At 45.7% G+C, this 20891-nt stretch overlaps 1 protein-coding gene and 4 non-coding genes across 5 annotated transcripts in view; 1 reads left to right on the top strand and 4 right to left on the bottom strand.

The window, feature by feature from the left end:
- Nucleotides 1-1161: 1161 nt before the first annotated feature.
- Nucleotides 1162-1234, top strand: TRNAK-UUU (transfer RNA lysine (anticodon UUU)). Its single transcript has one exon. It is a non-coding gene; the product is annotated as a tRNA-Lys (tRNA).
- Nucleotides 1235-1986: 752 nt separating this feature from the next.
- TRNAF-GAA (transfer RNA phenylalanine (anticodon GAA)) lies at nt 1987-2059 on the bottom strand. Its single transcript has one exon. It is a non-coding gene; the product is annotated as a tRNA-Phe (tRNA).
- Nucleotides 2060-4811: 2752 nt separating this feature from the next.
- Nucleotides 4812-4884, bottom strand: TRNAK-UUU (transfer RNA lysine (anticodon UUU)). Its single transcript has one exon. It is a non-coding gene; the product is annotated as a tRNA-Lys (tRNA).
- Nucleotides 4885-7098: 2214 nt separating this feature from the next.
- On the bottom strand, nt 7099-7171 carry TRNAF-GAA (transfer RNA phenylalanine (anticodon GAA)). Its single transcript has one exon. It is a non-coding gene; the product is annotated as a tRNA-Phe (tRNA).
- Nucleotides 7172-13024: 5853 nt separating this feature from the next.
- OSBP (oxysterol binding protein) overlaps nt 13025-20891 on the bottom strand; it is a 35376-nt gene continuing 27509 nt past the window's right edge. Inside the window, exons 10-14 of the mRNA XM_047775649.1 lie at nt 18408-18511; nt 17029-17124; nt 16365-16546; nt 15329-15549; nt 13025-15234 (exon numbers count right to left, since the gene is read on the bottom strand). Coding sequence (XP_047631605.1) covers nt 15092-15234; nt 15329-15549; nt 16365-16546; nt 17029-17124; nt 18408-18511 — 746 coding nt within the window. The 3' untranslated portion in view covers nt 13025-15091. The remainder of the gene's footprint in view (nt 15235-15328; nt 15550-16364; nt 16547-17028; nt 17125-18407; nt 18512-20891) is intronic.

Here is a 20891-nt window from a genome sequence, read left to right as displayed (position 1 = left end):
CCTCTCAGAGAGCTCTGAGGCACTGTTTCAAAGAGATAAAGGAGGAGCCAGGATATATTAGGAGTTTTTGCTAAGGAAAAAAACAAAACAAAACAAATGTAGTGACACATCAAAAGATTACTGCTAATCACAAAAGATAGATATCTCAAGTTAATTATTTTAGTGCCTTTCTAGGTATGGGAAGATGCAAGGCTCTGGACTCATTGAAATTATTCCTTTGGCATGCATCTTAACTATCTAGGGCCAGTATCCTGTTTTTCTCCATCCTGAATTCCCCTAAGGGCACACCAACAGGGAAGCTGTGGCGGCTGATGGCTTGATGGTGGGCAACCTTCCTTGTTTACTGGAATTGTAGGCAGCAAGGGTAGTTCACTGAAATGGCAGGCAGCAGGTTTTTGTCCACATTAGTTCGTTCAGGACACTGCAGGCCAGGGTAATAGGACTTGCTAAAAATAGAAAATCCAGCCTGATCAAAACCTTTCGATGGGAGCTTCAAGGAAAATGCTCGGATTCCCTAGCGAACGTCCTTTCCCTTCTGCTGTTCCCTCTGCTCAGCATTCTCTTCACAAGTCTTCAGGGGCCCAGACACATTTGCAGCTCAGCGGGGCGTCAGCACCCCCTGAAGACGTGGCGAACTTTTATTTCTGGTGTTTGCTGGATTCCCACCATCAAAGCGCTTGGCGAGATGCTTCCGTTTTAGTGTCTTCCCGCCCCACGGAGGACCGAGACTGGGTCTTGGTTCTAGATGGGGTCTGACAAATAAAGATTGGAAATCTAAACAATTATTATAATGCTCCACCCACAAGACGTTCGGAGGCTTTTCCCAGACCAAGATTAGAATGAGAAATACCGCTGCTCACCTGGTCCCAAATCCGGAGAATTTCTCGTAGGATGTTCCCTGAGGCCCCGAGGGGTGGGGGCGCTGCCTGGGTAGGAGCAGGGTCTGCCAGACAGTTGCTTTCCTTATAATTTGTCTGCGAAAGGATAAAATAAAGTAAAAATTTTAAAAGCCTGCCGCCAAACACCTACTCGATCTTGATTTCGCAGTTTCACTTTTTGTGGAACCAACAAAAGAACTCGGGATTTTAATCCAATAGGGAAAGAATAGGGCCACGTGGTCTATTTTCTGCGGATAGACTAGGAGAAAGCTTACCTTCGTGAGCCCGGATAGCTCAGTCGGTAGAGCATCAGACTTTTAATCTGAGGGTCCAGGGTTCAAGTCCCTGTTCGGGCGGAAGTTGTTTTAAGCCCCCAAATTTCAATGTGTATTCACACCGATTTCTCACAGCTGGTGTGCAGTTATGCAAAACAGTTGATTCCGGCCCCTAAGAGTTGTGGAAAAGGTGAAGGTAAGGAAAACGCTTGACAGCTTTCTCTTCCAATGTCGGTGTTTTCTCTCTCAACCTTCCTATGATAGATATTTTGCCTTTGGATATTTTTTCCTGAAAATTAACATGTAGGGTTTTTTTGCATATTCAAAACATCAATAAACACATAACAAGAAAATTGCAGCCAGGACCAGAGTCACGATAACAATGCTCCTGGCAGTAAGTGTGCAGAATTTGGCACTAAAAAAAGATAGTTCATGCACTGTTTTGAAAGCGAGGTGAGAAAGCTGAGACTCCAAAAGATATTTCAGAGTATAGACAACGTAACTGAAGCCTGTCTTCAATGAGAAAAACTTGCAAGCCCAGCAGAAACTATACTTGGCATCAAACCCACGACCTTCACCCTGTAAACCGGATGTGTTGGCCACCACACTACGAATTGTCATGCCACGTGCTGCTACCTAACACCCAGTAGTATAAGTGGACTGATTATGCGACTGAGTGCAGATCACGCCGTGATGTGTGATTTCTTAGTATCTTCAGTGAGTGGTACAGGTGCAAGGGCACACTGGGAAGGGGGAAGGAGGTGAGCCTCTTGAGATGAAAGGAAGGGACCCCAGACTCCAGTTTTGTCCAATCACGTATCAGCAAAAAGCCCTGCCGAAACCCGGGATCGAACCAGGGACCTTTAGATCTTCAGTCTAACGCTCTCCCAACTGAGCTATTTCGGCGAAGGTGGCAACCTTCTCTGCCCTGTTAAACAAATTTTAAGGAAAAGGAAAGGGGAGGGTGGGATAAGATTCTTCAATTTCATATTCACCTTTTCCGTATAACTCTCTAAATTGTACTGTTTTTAGTTCTGAGGTTTCAAGAGCAGTGAGTGAGAAAATTAAGTCCTGTCATGTGAGGAAAATTTCACGTTCTGCCTTGTCCCAGGCTACATTTCCTTGTCTCCCTAAGGTTTTGTCTATCTCTTCCCAGGACCAGGACCCTAATAAAAGGAAAGACAGAACCCTACTAAGTGCCTACTCTGTGCCCACAATGTGCTCTACATGTCGTCGTTCAATCCCCACCCCACTTGCCCACCCCTGACTTAAGGTTGATAAGATCATTTTTAAGTTAAATAACTACTTTGCTCCCAAATCGTCCAGAACCAGCGAACTACTCCTGCTCCAAAGCTCGAAAGGTCTTTTTTTTATTATTATTTTATTTTTTTGTTTGTTTTTTTGTTTGTTTGTTTTGTTTTGTTTTTTTTGCCATCTCTTGGGCCGCTCCTGCAGCATATGGAGGTTCCCAGGCTAGGGGTCCAATCGGAGCTGTAGCTGCCAGCCTACGCCACAGCCACAGCAATGCGGGATCCGAGCCGCGTCTGCGACCTACACCACAGCCGTTAACCACTGCGCCACGACGGGAACTCCTATTATTTTATTTTTAAATGATTTTTTTTTCATTATAGTTGGTTTACAGTGTTCTGTCAATTTCTACTATACAGCAAAAGGACCCAGTCACACATATATATCCACTCTTTTTCTCATATTATCCTCCATCATGTTCCATCATAAGTAACTAGATATAGTTCCCAGTGCTATACAGCAGGATCTCATCGCTTATCCATTCCAAATGCAACAGTTTGCATCTATTAACCCAGCTGGAAGGGTCTTGGTGGAAAGAAAATCTAATTGGTGCTTTTGTTTTTTTATTTTTGGTGTTTTGTTGTTGTCGTTGTTGTTTTTCTCCTCGCTTTTTCAAAGGGAGAGAGGACTTGAGAGGAAGAAGGAAAGAATCAGATCTTAAGTCCCTCCTCCCCTGTCCTCTCCTTGCACCCACCCCCACCTGGCTCCATCCCCCCCTGCCCCAACCTCCCATCCCAGTCTGCTCCTGTTCAGTCAAGAAATGACTGGAGCTAAGAGGCTCCATTTTTCAAGGGTGCCAAAAAATGGACTTGATCACTTCCAGGGGACTCCCTCAGGAAGAAGAAAAATCCTAGTGTTTACCTCAGTTCCCTTACCTTGTTTATCTCCCTGGAATGCCACCCCATGATTCACTCTGTCCAAGAAAGAAGCCCACCTTTCCTTGGGTCAGTGACAATTGCTGTCCCCTCCATATGTACCAGTAAACACAAGTCACATGAGTATGGGTTCGTGACCTTGGACATATTGGGAACATATTTCTTTGAAATGGTTCCTTACCTGTTTCAATGTGTCTTTTGACTGAAAGCTCTTTAATAATAATAGTTATAGTTATAATGTAATGAATGCTCGCTATGGGGCAAAGACTCTACTAAGCCCTATGCAAGAACAGTTATCCCATTTAATCACTGCAATTTTATAAGGGATACTATTACTATTACTCCCTTTCTCCTGATGAGGAAGCTGTGCTTTGGAGAGAAGAAAATTCTGGGACTGTGTAGGAGCAGGGTAAGGCATTCAGTTTGGAGGCTGAAGGTCCTGCCTCCCACTTGAGTGCTACCTTCTCTTGGCCCTGCCCCACTAATCAGCACTCTTTGGGTACCTTAGGTACCACAGTCCATCAGCTAAGAGGGTAGCTGATTCAGTCAGGCCACATCCTCATCCTGTTAATGAGTTCAAGGTCTATATTCTTTCCTTTACTGGCTGTAGAAAGAGAGGCTCAGGCACCAGCTAAGCAAGGATGCACCCGGACCCTTGGCCCCACAGGGAACATTAGTCTTGATGAATCATGCCTGAGCCCTTGGGTCCCCAACCCAACTTCCTCAAAACTTCTCAGAGAGCCAAATGCTTTCCTTATTAATTTGTGGTCGGTGGGAGTGAATTTTTTGTTTTTCAAACTCCAGGACCTATCCCATTCTAGTCCCTTGAATGAAGTCTTTCCCAATATGCACCGTCTTTCTCCCACCAGCAGAAGCTGCCACTCAACTTCAATTTCTCCCCGGATTCCCGGTCACACTTTGGGACTGAGGGGAGAAATCTGACCCCAGCAGAGAGGGGGAATTGCTCTGTGTAGTGCTTCAGTTTCTAGATAGTCATCTCCTCCCTTTCAGAGTACAAAAATATTCTCTAGAAGAGTAGTAAGGCAGAGCGGAAGGGTGCAGGATCCGTGCCACAATCCGCAGGGACCTAGTAGGAGGGAACCCCGGAGAGAGAGAGAGAGTGATCCGCTGGGGCCGCTCACAGAACAGAGAAGGGAGGTGGAGACTGCGGGAGTCTTCCTGAAGGCGTCAAGTTCCCTTTTCTTTAACTGCAGCTGTTCCTGAGACCAAACAGCCCAGCGAGTGTTTGCAGAGTAAGCTTGCCTGTTTACAATGCAGAGCGAAGCTCTCCAGGAGAGCTTTGCACAAAGGCCAGTGGCGTCTGCCGGGTTTTTCTCTGGGAAGTGGTTTGGACTCGCAAGGTACCGTTCCAGCGTTTTACTCCCTATGCTAAAGGCAATCGGCCACCACAATGGAGGGCCCCTAAACCTGGTTTTCACTTCTGAAGTAGCTGTTTAAAAAAGGAAAAGCGGCAGCGCCCGAACAGGGACTTGAACCCTGGACCCTCAGATTAAAAGTCTGATGCTCTACCGACTGAGCTATCCGGGCTCGCGAAGAAGTGGCTGCTCCGATAAGTGAAGGCTATGTCATCGTTTGCTCTGAGAGCTAATGGACATGATGCCTAACGAGCCCCCGGCCTCCTCCCCGGAGTGATTTAATACAATTCCAATGCACAGATCCCGCGGGAGCAAGGAGGCGAAGTAGGAAGTGTGGAAGGAAGGTAATTAAGTCGTTCTCTGATGGAAAACAGATTTCTTGAATAAAATAGAACACGTCCCATTTTATTTAGAGACCCTTTGGCAAATGTGAATCCAAACCTCTGCAAAACCCTGCGGAGAGAGGAGAAGCCGATCGTATCACCCCTCCGTGATTCCTTGCCCTTAAACCGTACGGGGTTGGCGACCACAGTTTAGTGTTAAAGGTATCAGGCTGTCACTTCTTCCGAGAAGCATCACGTCTCAGTTCTTTGTCCGAATGCCAGGTTCCCACGAAACAGATGAACTGAAAGAGACGACCTGAACTCCGGTCAGAAGCGATGGCAGCCACCACCCCTCTGAGCTCGGGAAGCGCGCCCCGCCCCCGAGCCCGGGCTCCAGGTTCCGGCCAGGTCCCCACCCGCCTGGGCCACTGGTCTTTGCGCAGGCGCGGTGGCGGCGCTCTTCATTGTCTTAACCCACCTCCCCCAACCTCTTACCCAAACAAGTCACTGTTTACATGTAACAGATCCTGCCGTGCCTTTCAATGCTCTGGGCCTTTGCACCCGGTGTTCCCTCTAACTGGAATGCCCCCCCTCCCCCACTTCTTGCCATTCGTCCTCCCGAAGAACTTTGTTGAGGACTCAAATTAACCTACGGGGAAGCTCTTTGGTGACCCTCACCATCCCTGGTCTCCATTTTGCCTTTTACCACATCTCGAGTTTTTAGAATGTGAGAGCCATATCTCATTCCTCTCTCCCCATGCCCTTGCCTGGGGGATGGAGAAAAGAAAGCATTCCCTAAGCATGTGTTCCATTGCACTGCCTTAAATGGAGCGGCTCATCGTCGTAAGTTTTTTTGCTTTGTTTTGTTTTTTTAAGGATCCAGTCCAGAGCTTCCAAATCCCCCTCTCCGCCACCCACACCCTAGGCCAGTGTGGACAACTCTGGAGGCCTGGAGCCAGCCTGATTCTTGGGTGATTCCTGGTAATCCCCACCAAGATCTAGATGTCCGGTGGTGGTAAGAACAAATCAGCTGATGGACGCAAATGCAGTTTTAAACCTAAGAGATGCTGAGAATGAGAAACTTCCAGTTTCTTCTGAAATCCCGTTCGTCCTGACTTAGTTTCTGACTATCTTTGCTGGGCAGGGCGCATCCATTCAGAGCGGTGCAAGGATCTGATGTCCAACAGTGGTTTGCGATTTAGCAAATAAAAGTATTACGTTTGAATTTCAAAAAAAAAAAAAAAGAATATATCATTTGTATGTCCCGTGCAATATTTGGGACATGCTTATACTAAAAATTGTCATTGTTTCTCTGAAATTCAAACTTAATTGGGCGTCCTCTATTAGATTTCGTAACCCTAGAATAGATAGAAGGCAGAAAGGAATTCCAACCGCACCCCATTCCGCCACCGCCACCATCTCCAGAAGCTGTCCTACGTCCTTGTTATGGTTAAACTAGCTGGGCCAAGCAGAAATTGAGGATTTCTTTGGCTGAGAGGGGGCCCGGGCTGTCGCCATCACCGCCGAGTCCCCGCCCGCCCTGGAGACAGAGTGGTCCAGCAGAGGCTGTGCAGCCCGGCGCCTCGCACGTGGCAGCTCGGTGGCCCCCAATTCCCCCTGCGGAGCCCAGGCTCGCGGGTCCCTTTTACCCTCAAAGATACGTTCCGACGCCAGCTGCTCGTGCAAAGAGGTTGGAAAAAAAAAAAAAAAAGAAGAGACAGGGCTGGGATGAAGAAAAAGGCGAGCGGCGCAAGGCGCGTGGGAAGAACTTGGACCCAAGCAGACCCAAGATCAGGGAAGAGATACTGGCTGATACAGACGTGATAAGGAGCAGTTTAAAAGCAACGTCCTGTCAGTTTCCTCCTTCCTAGAGGAGAGGAAAACAAAATCTGAGCAGCTCTTCCGTGTCCACCCAAGCACCTGTACAACCACTCCGGGGGGCAGAGGGGAGTAAGAAGTGCGGGGTTCTTTCTTTAAAGGGCCGGAAACTGGTACGCAGCGGACTGAAAGGACAACCACGTGGGAAGTATATTTGGATCACTTCCAATGACCCCTAAAACCATTGCCGAAACCCGGGACCGAACCAGGGACCTTTAGATCTTCAGTCTAACGCTCTCCCAACTGAGCTATTTCGGCAAGCCATGACAGTTTCCCCTCCTCATATCTGTAATGAAATAACAACATCTGTTCTTTTGACGTGAAAAAGGGTCAGGGTATAAGTTCAGCTGGAGGCATTTGATAAATATTAGCAGTAGTGAGGAAAGGCCTCTGTTAATAAGCTAGAGGTAATAAACAATTTTACTTTTCTCGGAGGTTTTCTATTTGTTTGTTGGGTTAGGTTTTTTTTGCGGGGGGGCTTGGCTTGTGTGTGTTTTGGTTTTTTGTTTTGGTCTTTTTAAGGGACGCACCTGCTGCAAATGGAAGTTCCCAAGGCAGCGGTCTAATCGGAACATCAGCTGCCAAATGGAAGTTCCCAAGGCAGCGGTCTAATCGGAACCTCAGCTGCCAGCCTAAGCCACAGCCACAGCCACGCCAGATCCGAGCCCCGTCTGCGACCTACACTGGCTCATCCCAAGGTTGGAGCCTCAATCCACTAAGCGAGCCCAGGGATGGAACCTGCATCCTCATGGATATTAATCAGGTTCTTAGCCGGCTGAGCCACAGCGGGAATGCCTCAGTTTGCTTTTTGACTACCCTAAAATTTACTTCTCTCATTTAAAAATAAATCATGTACAATGAGGTGCCACCTAACACTGATAAATATGACTATCATTAATAAGTCTACAAATGACAAATGCTGGAGAGGGTGTGGAGAAAAGGGAACCCTCCTGCACTGTTGGTGGGAATGTAAATTGGTACAACCACTATGGAAAACTGTATGGAGGTACCTCAGAAAACTAAATATAGAACTACCAATATGATCGAGCAATCCCACTCCAGGGCTTCTATCTAGACAAAACTTTCATTGAAAAATACAGGTGCCCCCCTATGGTCATTGCAGCACCAGTCACAATAGGCAAGACATGGAAACAACCTAAATGTGCGGTGGACAGAGGAATGGATTAAGAAGATGTGTGGCATATACACAATGGAGCACTACTCGCCCATAAAAAGAACAAAATAATGCCATTTGCAGCAACATAAATGGAACTAGAGAGTCTCATACTAAGTGAAATAAGTCAGAAAGAGGAAGACAAATACCATATGATATCATTTATATCTGGAATCTAATATATGGCAAAAATCAACCTAGCCACCAAAAAAAAACCAAAAACAAAAAACCTCTTGGACATGGAGAACAGACTCGTCGTTGCCAAGGGTGAGGGTGAAGGAGTGGGATAGACTCGGAGTTTGGGGTTGGTAGATCCAAACTATTGCATTTTGAGTGGATAAGGCAATGAGATCCTGCTATGTAGCACAGGGAACTGTATCCAGTCACTTGTGGTGGAAAAAAAAAGATGTATGTATATGTGTCACTGGGTCACTTTGCCATACAGGAGAAATTGACAGACTATTGTAAATCGATTATAATTAAAAATTTTAAATAAAAAATAAAAATAAATCAGGTCTTTTTTCATGTCAGCTATGTAGACCTATTTCATTCTTTTTAATCCAAGCACAGTATTGGATTGTATGGGTATAATACAATCAATTTAATAAAATTCCTCATTATGGATATTTCGATGTTTTCCCTAGTTTTCAGTATTAAAGTCAGTTCTGCAATGACTACCTTTTTGTATTTGTTTTTCAAGGCAGACTTTTCAAGGTCAAAATATATGAACATTTTGAATTTTTCAGATATTGTCAAAACAGGGTCAAGAAATCTATGGAAAAGGACAGACAGGTAGGGAGGGAGGGGGGAGAAGGGAGAAGGGGAAGGGGGAGAGAGGGAGGGACTGGGAATTTGAGGTTAGTAGAAGCAGATGATTACTTTCAGAATGGATAAGCAATCAGGTCTTGCTGTACAGCACAGGGAACTAATGGATAATCACTTGTGATAGAATATGGTGGAAGATAATATGAGAAGAAAGTGTATATATATATGACTGGGTCACTTTGCTGTAGAGCAGAAATTGGCCAAATATTGTAAATCAAATACTTGAATTTAAAATTTTTTAAATAAAAAAATTAAAAACGAAATATATAAACATTGTCAAAAAGTGGAATTGGCTCAGACATATCTTTCTCAAACTCTGAGAAGCAAGCTGTGGCTAAATAACATTCCCCAATATACTGATTTTATCCTACCTCTTCCTCCCATTTCATAATCTCGCAACCCTTGCATTCATATCTATATCTATATAGTACAGAGTTAATTACATATATAATTGTGGTAGCCCTAACCCTGATTGAATCATAATGCCTTACAGATGGGTCTTAGGATGATATAGATAGATAGATAAATAGATATTTTTCTTTTTTGCTTTTTTTTTTTTACAGGGCCACACGGGCAGCATATGGAAGTTCCCAGGCCAGGGGTCGAATTGGAGCTACAGCTGCCAGCCTATGCCACAGTCACAGCAACACGGGATCCAAGCCACATCTGTGATCTACACCACAGCCCACAGTAGCACCGGATCCCTGACCTACTGATCGAGGCCAGGGATTGAACCTGCATCCTCATGGATATAGTCAGATTCGTTTCCAATGTGCCACAATGGGAACTCCGGATGATATATTTTTTTTAACTTGCAGGTGATTTTAATGTACAGCTACTCTCAGCATCCCATCTCACAAAAATGTACCCATTGTATTTTTCCCCATGTTTTTAATTGCTTACTCAACGTCTCCACAGGCACCTCCAACTTAGAATGTCCAAAAATAAACACATCTTTCCCTCTAAAGTTGTCTAGCTTAACACCACCTTCCATCTAAGTTTCCCCAGCCAGAAAAATACAAATTCCCTCCTCCTTCCCACACTCCCTCCCCCTGTTCTCCACCAATAATCATACCCAAGTACTGTTCATTCCAATTCCATATTCCAAAATCCCTGCACTTCTTCATTCTCTTAACTTCTCCAGCCTCTTAATTGATCTAACTACCTATCGATCATTTTCCACACTGGAACCCATCATCTTGCTTACAAATCTTTCACTGGCTCCCTTGTTGAAAACAAAAACCTTCTTTATATGGTCTGCAAAGACTTCCATAACTTGGACCTTACGCTTCTCCAGTACCGTGTCAGTGTTCTCTCCTCGATTCTGTACTCCAGCCATTCATGCAGCCTTCCAACCTCAGGACGCTTTCCTTTACTGTGCTCTTCGTCTTTATCCATGCAGTATTTTTGTTTTTGTCTTTAATTAAAGTATAGTTAATTTACAATGTTGTGTTAATTTCTGCTGTACAGCAAAGTGATTCAGTTATAATACACTTTTAAATATTCTTTTCTATTATGGTTTATTCCAGGATATTGAATATCATTCCCTGTGCTGTATAAGCAGACCTTGTTGTTTATCCATTCTATGTGTGATAGTTTGCATCTGCTAACCTCAAGTTCCCAGTCCAACCCTCCCTGACCTCCCCTCCCCCTTGGCAACCACAAGTCTGTTTTCTAGGTCTGTGAGTCTGTTTCTGTTCCTAGATAAGTTCATTTGTGTCATATTTTAGATTCCACATGTAAGTGATAGCATATGATATTTGTCTTTCTCTTTCTGATTTCACTTAGTATGATAATCTCTAGGTTTATCCATGTTGCTGCAAATGGCATTATGTCATTCTTTTTTATGGCTGAGTAGTGTTCCAGTGTGTGAGTGAGTGTGTGTGTGTGTATACCGCATCTTCTTTGTCCACTCATCTGCCAATGGACATTAAGGTTTTTTCCATGTCTTGGGTATTGTGAGCAGTCATGCAGCATTTTTATACATTGCTCTTCCCCTAACCCCTATTAAACCTGCAACTCTTGATTCAGATACATTCTCCTAGTTCTAGAAGCTTTGTCTGATATGTCTTTGTCCCCTCTCTCCCACTCCCTATAAGCTTGTTACCTTGCTACATTGTTTTCACACCATTTATCAAACTAGCTTGTCATAATTGCCTGTTTATCTGAGCTCTTAATTTCTTTCTTTCTTCCTTCCTTTCTTTTTTTCTTTCTTTTTTGGCTGAGCCCTTGGCATGCAGAAGTTCCCAGGCCAGGGATCAAACCTGAGCTACAGCAGTGACAATGCTGAATCCTTAACCATGAGGCTACCAGGGAACCCCTCTGAGCTTTTTTTTTTTTTTTTTCCCCCATTTGTATCCCTAATGTATTCCTCAATTATCTTGCTGAAAGTAGAGCAAACCCTTGAAATTTATAGGTTTAACATTTGTATAGGTCTTCGGAGATTTCTTGCTCGTGTAATAGTATATGATTTTGAATCACGTGTAAACACCTCAGGATTTTAGACCCATCATGTCACAGTCACCCATTAAAGGAATAAAGGAGGAATTATTACAATTTTTCAGGCACATTTGACAGCCCCTATTGGAGGGAACTACATTCCACGTGGTATTCAAGGTTGAGGGATGCAGCTCCCACAACTGTCAAGGGTCTACTGCAGTGGTTTTTAGCTTGCCAAGGAAAAAAAAAAAAAAGAGGGAAAACAAAGTTGTTGATACTTCACACCAAGCCCACTAATGGGAACTGGGAAGATGACTTGAGCAGATAAGTGGTTATCCCAAGAAGCAGGTTAGAAAAAACAATCCCTGGTGATAAAGCTAATTTTGGGGGAGCATGTTCCTTCCTTGAGGTGGGACTCCCAAAATGATATTATCCACATTAATAAGCCTTTAGAAACAGAAATATGCATTTCTGCGTGATGTATACTCCAGGAGGAAATGACTATCAGCTGCTTTCCAACCCAGTATCTCACAGAACACAAGGTTGGAAAGGTCACAAACTCCAGGGTTAAACAAACCCAGCTTTGAATTCCAGTGCTGTGACTAACCAATCAGCCATGTGACCAGGAGTGAATTAATCCAAGTTGGGGTATTTTTTGAGCAACTTTCTTTATATTCGACAAGACAATTTTAACATTTACCTCTTAAAATTGTTTAAGAGGAAGCCAGGAAATGTTCAGACTCAGTTCTCAGCATTCTGGACACAGAAGCAGATGTGCAGCGGACGTGGGGGCCCCCCTCAGGGCAGGTATTGGCACTGGCCCTCATCTAAGGCCTCTCCAGGCCCCTCGAGTCCCTTTGCCCACCTGTCCCCTCCCTGAACATTACAGAGCAAACCTAAACAAGCATCTTCACTGTTCTTACTTCTGTCCAAGGTCTGCGAATCAACACTCAATTGCTTATGTTTCAAAATACAGAATCTGAGTTACCACGTGGGATAGCTAAGAGCCTGAGAATTAAACGGGCAAGATTTTTTTTTTTTTTTTTTTTTTAGGGCCCCACTTTCAGCATATGGAAGTTCCCAGGCTAGGGAAGGGTCGAATCAGAGTTACAGCTGTCAACCTGCACCACGGCCACAGCAACATAGGATCCGAGCTTTGTCTGCGACCTACACCACAGCTCACAGCAATGCTGGATCCTTAACCCACTGAGTGAGGGCAAGGATCGAACCAGAGTCCTTATGGATACTATTCGGACTTGTTACACTGAGCCGCAATGAGAACTTGCAAGACTTTTATTTTGGGGGTGACACAGACCCAGTATCAAAAACTCTGTAAACTATCCCCCAATGCCAATGTGGGACACAGATGATGACATTATCCTGAAGCATCAGGGGCTGTTAAAACCACTCTTCTGGTCATGGGACCTCCAGAATGCTGTTGAGCAGTCAAAACACCTGTAAACCCTTGCCCAGTTTTTCTCTCAGCTTCCCGTGGAGATCAAGTTCCCGGACTCCCAAGAACAAACCACTGTGGATCCAGCTCTCCAACTCCTCCCGCCTCCTACCTGGTAGACGTGGAAGTGAATCAGACAAACAATATGACTTTTTAAAAATTATTTAATTTAGTAGTTTTCTTGGAAAAAAAACAATAAGGCAAAAAAACCGAAAATATATATCGTTTTGTTTTGTTTTCACATGACTTTATTTCACCTGAAGGACTCGAAGTTTCTTCCATTAGCAGGAATCTGACTGGGGGGTCAGGCTGGAAATGTAGTGCAGATAGATGGTGGAGGGGTGGGGGAATACAGCGGGGACGTTGCTTAGCTGGGGAGTTCCCACTCCGTCTGAAGCCCCCCTCCTTAGGTCATCGCTTTCACAGGCCTCCTTGAAAGAAGCTCCCAGGAGGTGCCCCTCTTGAGTTCATCACAGCTAGGAAGGGAGGGGCGGGGGGTGGGAATGAAAGTACTACTTCGCCAGCGTCAATCCAGCCACCCCGCGCGGGATGGCTTCCTCTGGAATGATACTCTCCCTCGGACCCACACCGGCTGAGGCTCAGCAGTTAAGGAACAGAAATGAAAAAACGCTAACAAAAAGCATACAAGGAAGGCACCTCAATTTGTGATCCTCAACCAAGGGTGGGTGGCACGGGGGCTAGGTTTCTGAACAAGACAACTTAAACAAATGCCAAACGAAAAAAAGGAAGGAAACCAGGGCCCGACAGGAGCAGTTCTCTTGCCAACCCCACCTGCCAGGTGTTTTTAGCTCCGATTCCTGGGAAGAAGGCTCTTTTGGAGAATGAGCTGTCTGGTGCTGTGATTTGGCCAGAGGCCGGCCTAACCCCAAAATGACCCTCCGGACTTTCTACCCAGAGCCTTCCTAACAAAAGGAGGAAAAACGATAGGAAAGAGGTCAGGATTTCATTTTCAAGAGTCAGGTAATTAGGAGAGCAGAGCTTGGACAGTGGTGGGTGCCCCATGACACCAACCATGGATGAAGTCCCTGCTCAGTAACTGCTGGATGGGGTCCTGCTCAGGTTTTGAATCTGTCTGACCCTGAAAGATGGAAAGCAGAGGAGGCTCCAACCCACATCAGTGTGTCCAAGAGAGTCTCCCAGGGAGACGAGTGGTATCAAAAAAACAAGATTCTTAATGGGAAGAAGGAAAATCAAACCAAAAAAAAAAAATTTAGATTTTTCTCTACATATATATAATATACAGATATTTAACACATTATTCCAGAGGTGGCTCCAGTCCATGGGGCTTGAGAGATGGTGAAAACTTATTCCAGAGCATCTCCTTCTCGCAGATTCTGAAGGGTATCAGAACGGGACAGGTAATGCTTTGCTCCAGACTGGGGCCCAAACCTGGATTGGTACTGTGCCGGGAGAGAGAAGAGGAGAAAGGCAGTGAAGGACGGGGGTGAGAAGGGACAGCAAAGCTGAAGTGGCCAGCAGTCTCTTTCCATCCTGCCTGTGTTCTCAGAAGTTCTCTGCCTGAGCGAGTCCGTAAAACCCCTTTGTGAGGATAAAGCAACCCTCCTACCACCGACCACCCCAGTGGCCCTGGTTGCTGTCAAAGAAGATGGAGAACAGCAGCAGGGTGTTTTACGCGAGTGAAGATCATCGAAACTTCCAAGAATTTAACTCTGAACGTTCCAGCCCTCTGGCAAGCGTCCCAATACCAGTTTTCTCTGCACGGACACCCCGTTAAGGGTCCCCGCTTGTGAACATTTCATAATGTTATGCCTAAGTTCCATCACAAGCATTCCCGATGCCTCTGCTGGTACGTCTCAACGTGTTTCTTTTTAAAGGGAACGTCTAAAATCAGCTTTTGCTCTGAACAGCACCAGAATGCCTCTGAATCATCACCTTCCGCAGATCTTGGCTGAGCAGGACGCTCTGAGGGGAGGGCGAATGACGTCATCTCAGATGGGGGCAGAAGGAGAAGGAAGAGCCCAGAGCACTCGCCTCTGCCCAAGTGGGATTACACTAACTTTCGGCCGCTACCCCTCTCCCTCCGAGCACAGTATCTAGAATGTCGATTTCAGTTTCAATCAGCTAAGGCAACCAGCCAATCACCACCGATGGTGTCTGCTTCTGGTGATTGATTTGGAAAAAATGATTGGTTAAGACAGACAAACTCGAGGAAAGCGCTCGCTCGGTAAGAGTCACGCCGGCCAGCTTTCCCGCGCATCCTCTGTCCTCGACAGCTTTGCGTCCTCCTCCTTCTGTTAGGGCTGGTTCAGAAAATGTCTGGGCACGAGCTCCAGTCCTGTTTCTCTTTACACTCCCAGTATCCGCCCCTATAAATATGGGTTAACTCCTTGGTGACGGGGTCCTTCTTCCGCTCGAACCACAGTGCCTTGTAGGGATCGTAGGGTGTGCCTGAAAGGGAAAGAGGGTAGAGGAAAACAGTTAGAACCAAAAACACCCTGGTGTTCTCCAGCATCGAGAAATAAGAGGAGAAGGCGTCCGCTACCATCCTCTGTGGCTTTCATAGCTTCGGCTTCCCTCTTCTTTCTGGAAAGTCTCTGTTTTTCCTCTAGGCGTTGCTTCTCAGCATTTGCTTCATCCCAGCGCCCGTTTTCCATCAGTCTCTGGTCAGGCCGCAATCGGCTGTCTGTGGGGGCAGTGCCAGCTTCCCAGGCATTGAGAGTTAGAGCAAGCTCTGAAAAGTAGTACATGTTTTCTGCATTCTTCCTGAAAGTAAAGGGTGAGAGAGAGAGTGAGCCAGACCTGAGACCCTCATTAGTTAAGGAGCAACAACCAAGTTCAATGCCAAAGGCCACCTCAGGTGGGCTGTTCTGAAATTAGGAAGAATGAAACACTACCAAATAAAATTTCTTTCTTCCTCTTCACTTTCTTTTTAACCTCTTTCTGGAATAGGTTAATAATCTTGGATATTCCTAAGGCCCGAACATATTCAGTGACGACGGGTCTCCATCCTAATTTATTTCCAAAGCCTGGTACATTATCTCAAGGACCTTTAGAGCTGCCAGGCCTTTAGGCCACAGGTCATGGGCATCCTTCTCCTCTAGCCACTTTTTTTTTTTTTTTTTTCTTTTCAGGGCTGCACCCGTGGGGTATGGAGGTTCCCAGGCTAGGGGTCGAATCAAAGTTGTAGCAACTGGCCTACACCACAGCTCACAGCAATGCTGGATCCTTAACCCACTGAGCAAGGCCAGGGATCGAGCCCGTAACCTCATGGTTCCTGGATGGATTCATTAACCACTGCCCCATGATGGGAACTCCCCACTTCTGAAGAGTTTTGCTCTAAGTTATAGAAAATATCCTTCTGAATCATAATCCAAAGGTCTGGTAGGAAGCACCAAATTATTTTTTGGCAGATGTGGTTTGAGTAGTTTGAACTTTTTTCCCTTTCACACAGGGAAACTTTCTGGTCCTCTCCCGGTTCCCATTTCCCTTGCTCCGTCCCTCAGGTAATTAGGTGGCAAGGCAGGCAGAAAGGCCCAAGGTCACAGCAGGACCCGGGTGGCATGCGCACTGATACTCACGGTAAGGGATTCCGCTTCCACAGCATGACCCTGCTTTCCTCCGCCTCGTGGCCTCGCTGCCGAGCATCACCCCCATTTTCCCCAATGACTGGCTGTACTTTGAAACAATCCATTTTCTCATCCCACGTCCCCAGGAGGGCAAAGTGAACTTTTCCTGACGGGTCTGTCACTTCTCCTGTCACCTGCAAAGATGGAGAGCAGGGCTCTGGAGCACAGCGCTCACTGTGGGTTAGTGAATCTGACTACGCCGGAAACCGAAGTCCTAGGGTAAATACTGGTTAAATCCTGTTATGACAACCTCCACGGAGCCATTCAAATTATTCTGCCATATTTTCTTGAGCTGCTTAAAATAACTGACCTAGGAGCTGGAGGTTTCATTACCACTTTGTGGTTCAGGGATTTCTGCTGTAATGCTGTGTCGAGAAGGAGGATCTAACTGTACTCAGAATTATGCCTGGAATCCTCCCTTTGTCTCCCAGTGTTCCCTACCTTCAATCTCTCATTGTTCTTGACTTTTACTTTCTAGTCTGTTGTCTTTTACCTCTCCTCTTTTTTTTTGAAAACACACACACACACACACTCCCATCTACACCAGCTCCAAAGGAGGAGGCTTTCTGGGGGATACACACTAAGTGAAAGACGTTTTACTTCGAACTTCTCTTACCTTTCTTGCTACATCCCGGGAGAAGTAGCTATAAGGAACAAATTTAAGATTGCACTTGTCTCCTGTCTTGTGATTCACAATATCGATTTCACCAGACTGTAAAATGAAAAGAATCACGGGTTAGTTTTACTGAGATTGGATGGCTTGAGTATCTGCGAGGCCCCGTGCCCCATAATTCTTCCCTTTTCAATTTTACATTCTAACACTACCATACTTAAGATCCAGGCCTCAGCCAACCTTGAGAGGCTGTGGAATGCCTTCATAATCTTGGCATTCCAGGTTGGAATCAAGGCCAAGTGACCCCTTTAAAAAAAAAAAAAAATTATGTGTCACAGTTTAGATAGCATAATTGGACCTTTCCAAGCCGAGTCTCCACTGCTACCCTTCATGAACTCAAAGCACTCTCCTCACAGAGTTCTCGTTGTGGCGCAGCGGAAACAAATCCAGCTAGCATCCATGAGGATGTGGGTTAAGGATCCAGCACTGCCCTGAGCTGTGGTGTAGGTCGCAGACACAGCTCAGGTCCCATATTGCTGTGGCTGTGGCGTCGGCCAGAGGCTACAGCTCCGATTCAACACCTAGCCTGGGAACCTCCATATGCCACGGGTGCTGCCCTTAAATAAATAAATAAACAAATAAATAAAATATTCTGTATGACCAAAGGCATTGAAGAAAAAGTACTCTTACGGTTTCAAGATCACACACGGTGGGCCTTCCTGCACTTGACTCACTTCATTCCCTCCTCCTTTCTATCCTGCGAATCCTAGACTACTCTTCAAGACGCAGCTTCCTTCCCGTACCTACCGTGAAGCTTTTCCTGGCTGCTCAGACATTATTCCCTCTCTTTTCTGAATTTACTGCACCCCTCCTCTGAAGAACACACTGACAGTGCATTAGGTATGATCTTAGTACAGCGCTTACATGAGTCTATTTTGTCAAATACTTTTCACCTTATACGTATCTGTCCTATGTCTCCAGTGATAAAATAACTCATTGAAGGACAATGCCTCACCTGACTTTGTATCCCCAGGACCTAGCGCTCTGCCTGGCAATAAATGTTTGAGGAATAATGAAAGGATGAAGGATGGGAGCCAAGCGTATTATTTTCTGGTATCGTTCACGGGGCCTAACACAGTCCCAGGGGAGGAGGCACTGAATGAATGCTGTAACTTGGTCATTTATAGATAATACATTGTGGTACAGAAACTCAGGGAGGCTGAGCTTGGGGCTACTGCCTGAGAGAAATTCCTCAGGCGAAACGGATAAACCAGTAACAGCAGGCTAGGGCCAGCTCGCATGCCATGCCCTAGGCACTGCAGAGAGGGACGTTAGGAGGTGTTCTTCTGAACTTCAGAGGCCCTTGGAGAACTTTTGCTCACCTGATCGATCCACAACTTGCCCACGATAATGTTGTGCACTGTTGTGGTAACTTTCTTCCAAGTGTAGTGGTGCCCAGTTGCATGGAAAATACAGTGGATGCTACCTAGAAACAGAGAGCGGCACACAAATTAAGCCAAATAGGAAAGGAGCACTGTGCTAGCTAGAAATAATGACAGACTGATTTTCTTCTATTGATAGTTCTTACTTTTACAAAGAAAAGAGCAAGTCAAAAAGGACTTATAACCTTTTAAGATGCTGGAACTACTGATTGAATTTATTACTTTGATTTTTAAATGTATGAGTAAAATATAACTAATGGTGACAAACACTGACAACGGATACAACTTAGCTGGGAAGTAATATCCTGCAGCTGTAGAAACAGAAATGAAAATAAAAAGCCCCAATTTTGTCACTAACTGTGTCTGCCATACCAGCTGTAAAATTCATAGAAACAGGTCAAATCTGCCCCAACATGAAAAAATAAAATTGCGTTGTGGAAAAGAGCACACGTTGGTAGTCAGCTGAATGACCTCAGGCACACCACTTCTCTGCTAAGGGCCTTAACACAGAAAAAGGAGGAGTGGACAGAGCAGGGGCTTTGGAATCAGACAGAACTGGATTCACTGGCTCCACCACTTATTAGATGAGAGCCTGTTCTCTATAATAAAGAATCTGTCTGGTCTTTGTCCAAGGTTCCTGGGAGGAAAGCTCTAAACCCTTGTAATTTCCCAAGTGACAGCTGTATCTTTGTCACTCACAGGGGCCCTGGTGGTTTATGCCAATGAGGTGCCTCAGGTGGGTCCCTGGATAGCTTATGCCAACAAGATGACTAAGGAGGAGGGCGGGCCAGAGAGGCCAACCCTGTCATTAGAGAGCAGGGGCTTCAGGTCACCTGATACGACCGGGCCTGGGCCTCTCAACCTCCTGGGAATGATGGTCCCTTCCTGCCAGGAAGGGAAGGAGGCTGGGAAGAATAGTGAGTTCAGTCATGTGGCCAAGGTGCCCTCACAACGAAACCCCAATAAAATCTCTGGATAACAAAGCTCGGTGGAGCTTCCAGGATGTTAAACACATCCATGTGCCAGGAAGGTGATGTGCCTGGATTTCGTGGGGAGGGGCACGGAAACTCCGTGTCCAGGATCCTCCCACACCCTGTTCTAGGTGTCTCTCCGTTTGGCTGGTCCTGTTTTGTAAACCTCATAGCCCTCGGCAGGTGTGGCCTTCCCTTGTTCCTATGAGTTAATCTCAAATGAATACCAAACTCAAATCAGTGGTTTGAACAGAGGTGAGTGGAGATTCAAAATAATGAAAAAATTTTATAAGGTATATATATTAAATAGTAGTTAATTCTAGAAACAGTCTAAGCTCCCTTCTATAACCACTAATGAGAAGAACACGAAATGTGGCTTAGGTATGTCTTTCTTGCACAAAAGAGGAAAACAGCCCTAGTGGCTGAGGCAGTGATGCACTAGCAGGAACAACAGCAACCCTGCTGAGAGCACTTGCTGAGGAGCAGACACTGCTAGGTTCTCCTCATGTGTTACCTCATTTAATCTTCACAGCAACCTTTAAGAGCATTTACGCTGCCTAATTATACCCTAAATCTCTTGTTCTTCCACCATCCCTGCAGTCTAAGCCACCACCAGCTCTAGCCTGACCTCTTTTTGGCCTCCCAGCTTCTACTCTGGCCACCTTAAAGTCTCTAGCCAAAATGATCTGTTTAACAAGACATGGTCATATCAACTTACCACACCATAAACATCTCTCAATTACTTCTTTCCATGGTGTACCCTGTAAGAGCTGGTCCCCGCCCAACCCTCTCGTCTCATCCACCACCCCACCCCAAGCCCCCATCTCACTCTGAACCAGCTGCAATGGCCTTATTGTTTCTCATGCATGCTATGCTTGCTCCCCATGAGGGCCCTTATCTTTTGGGGCTCTCTCTGCCTGGAACACACTCCCCCAAGGCATCTTTTGATTTTTTACTTCTGTTATCAGATTGCTGCTCAAGTGTAACCTTTCCAGAGCATTCCCTAGACTCCCTCATCCAAGGAACCCACACACTCGTTCCTCCATTAACCCCTGTCACCTCCACCCCATATTCCCTTTTTTTTTTTTCCGCTTTTTAGGGTTGCACACACCACACATGGAGGTTCCCAGTCTAGCAGTCAAATCAGAGCTATAGCTGCCAGACTACACCACAGCCACAGCCACGCAGGAACCGAGCTGCATCTGCGACCTACACCACAGCTCAAGGCAACGCCAGATCCTTAACCCACTGGGCGAAGCCAGGGAACGAACCTGTACCCTCATGGATGTTAGTCAGATTCGTTTCCACTGTGCCACAACAGGAATTCCCCCATTTTCTTCATAGAACTACCACTATATAAAATTATGTCTTGTTTACATTTTTGCCGATTTAAGAATGTAAGCTAAGTGAGGTCCAAGTGGCTTCTGCTCATCATTATCACATTATTGGACCC

The sequence above is a fragment of the Phacochoerus africanus genome, chromosome 4 (assembly GCF_016906955.1).
Source record: "Phacochoerus africanus isolate WHEZ1 chromosome 4, ROS_Pafr_v1, whole genome shotgun sequence".
Classification (NCBI taxonomy): Eukaryota; Metazoa; Chordata; class Mammalia; order Artiodactyla; family Suidae; genus Phacochoerus; species Phacochoerus africanus.
The sequence above is the reverse complement of the archived record's forward strand: the minus strand, read 5'-3'. Positions and strand labels throughout refer to the sequence as shown.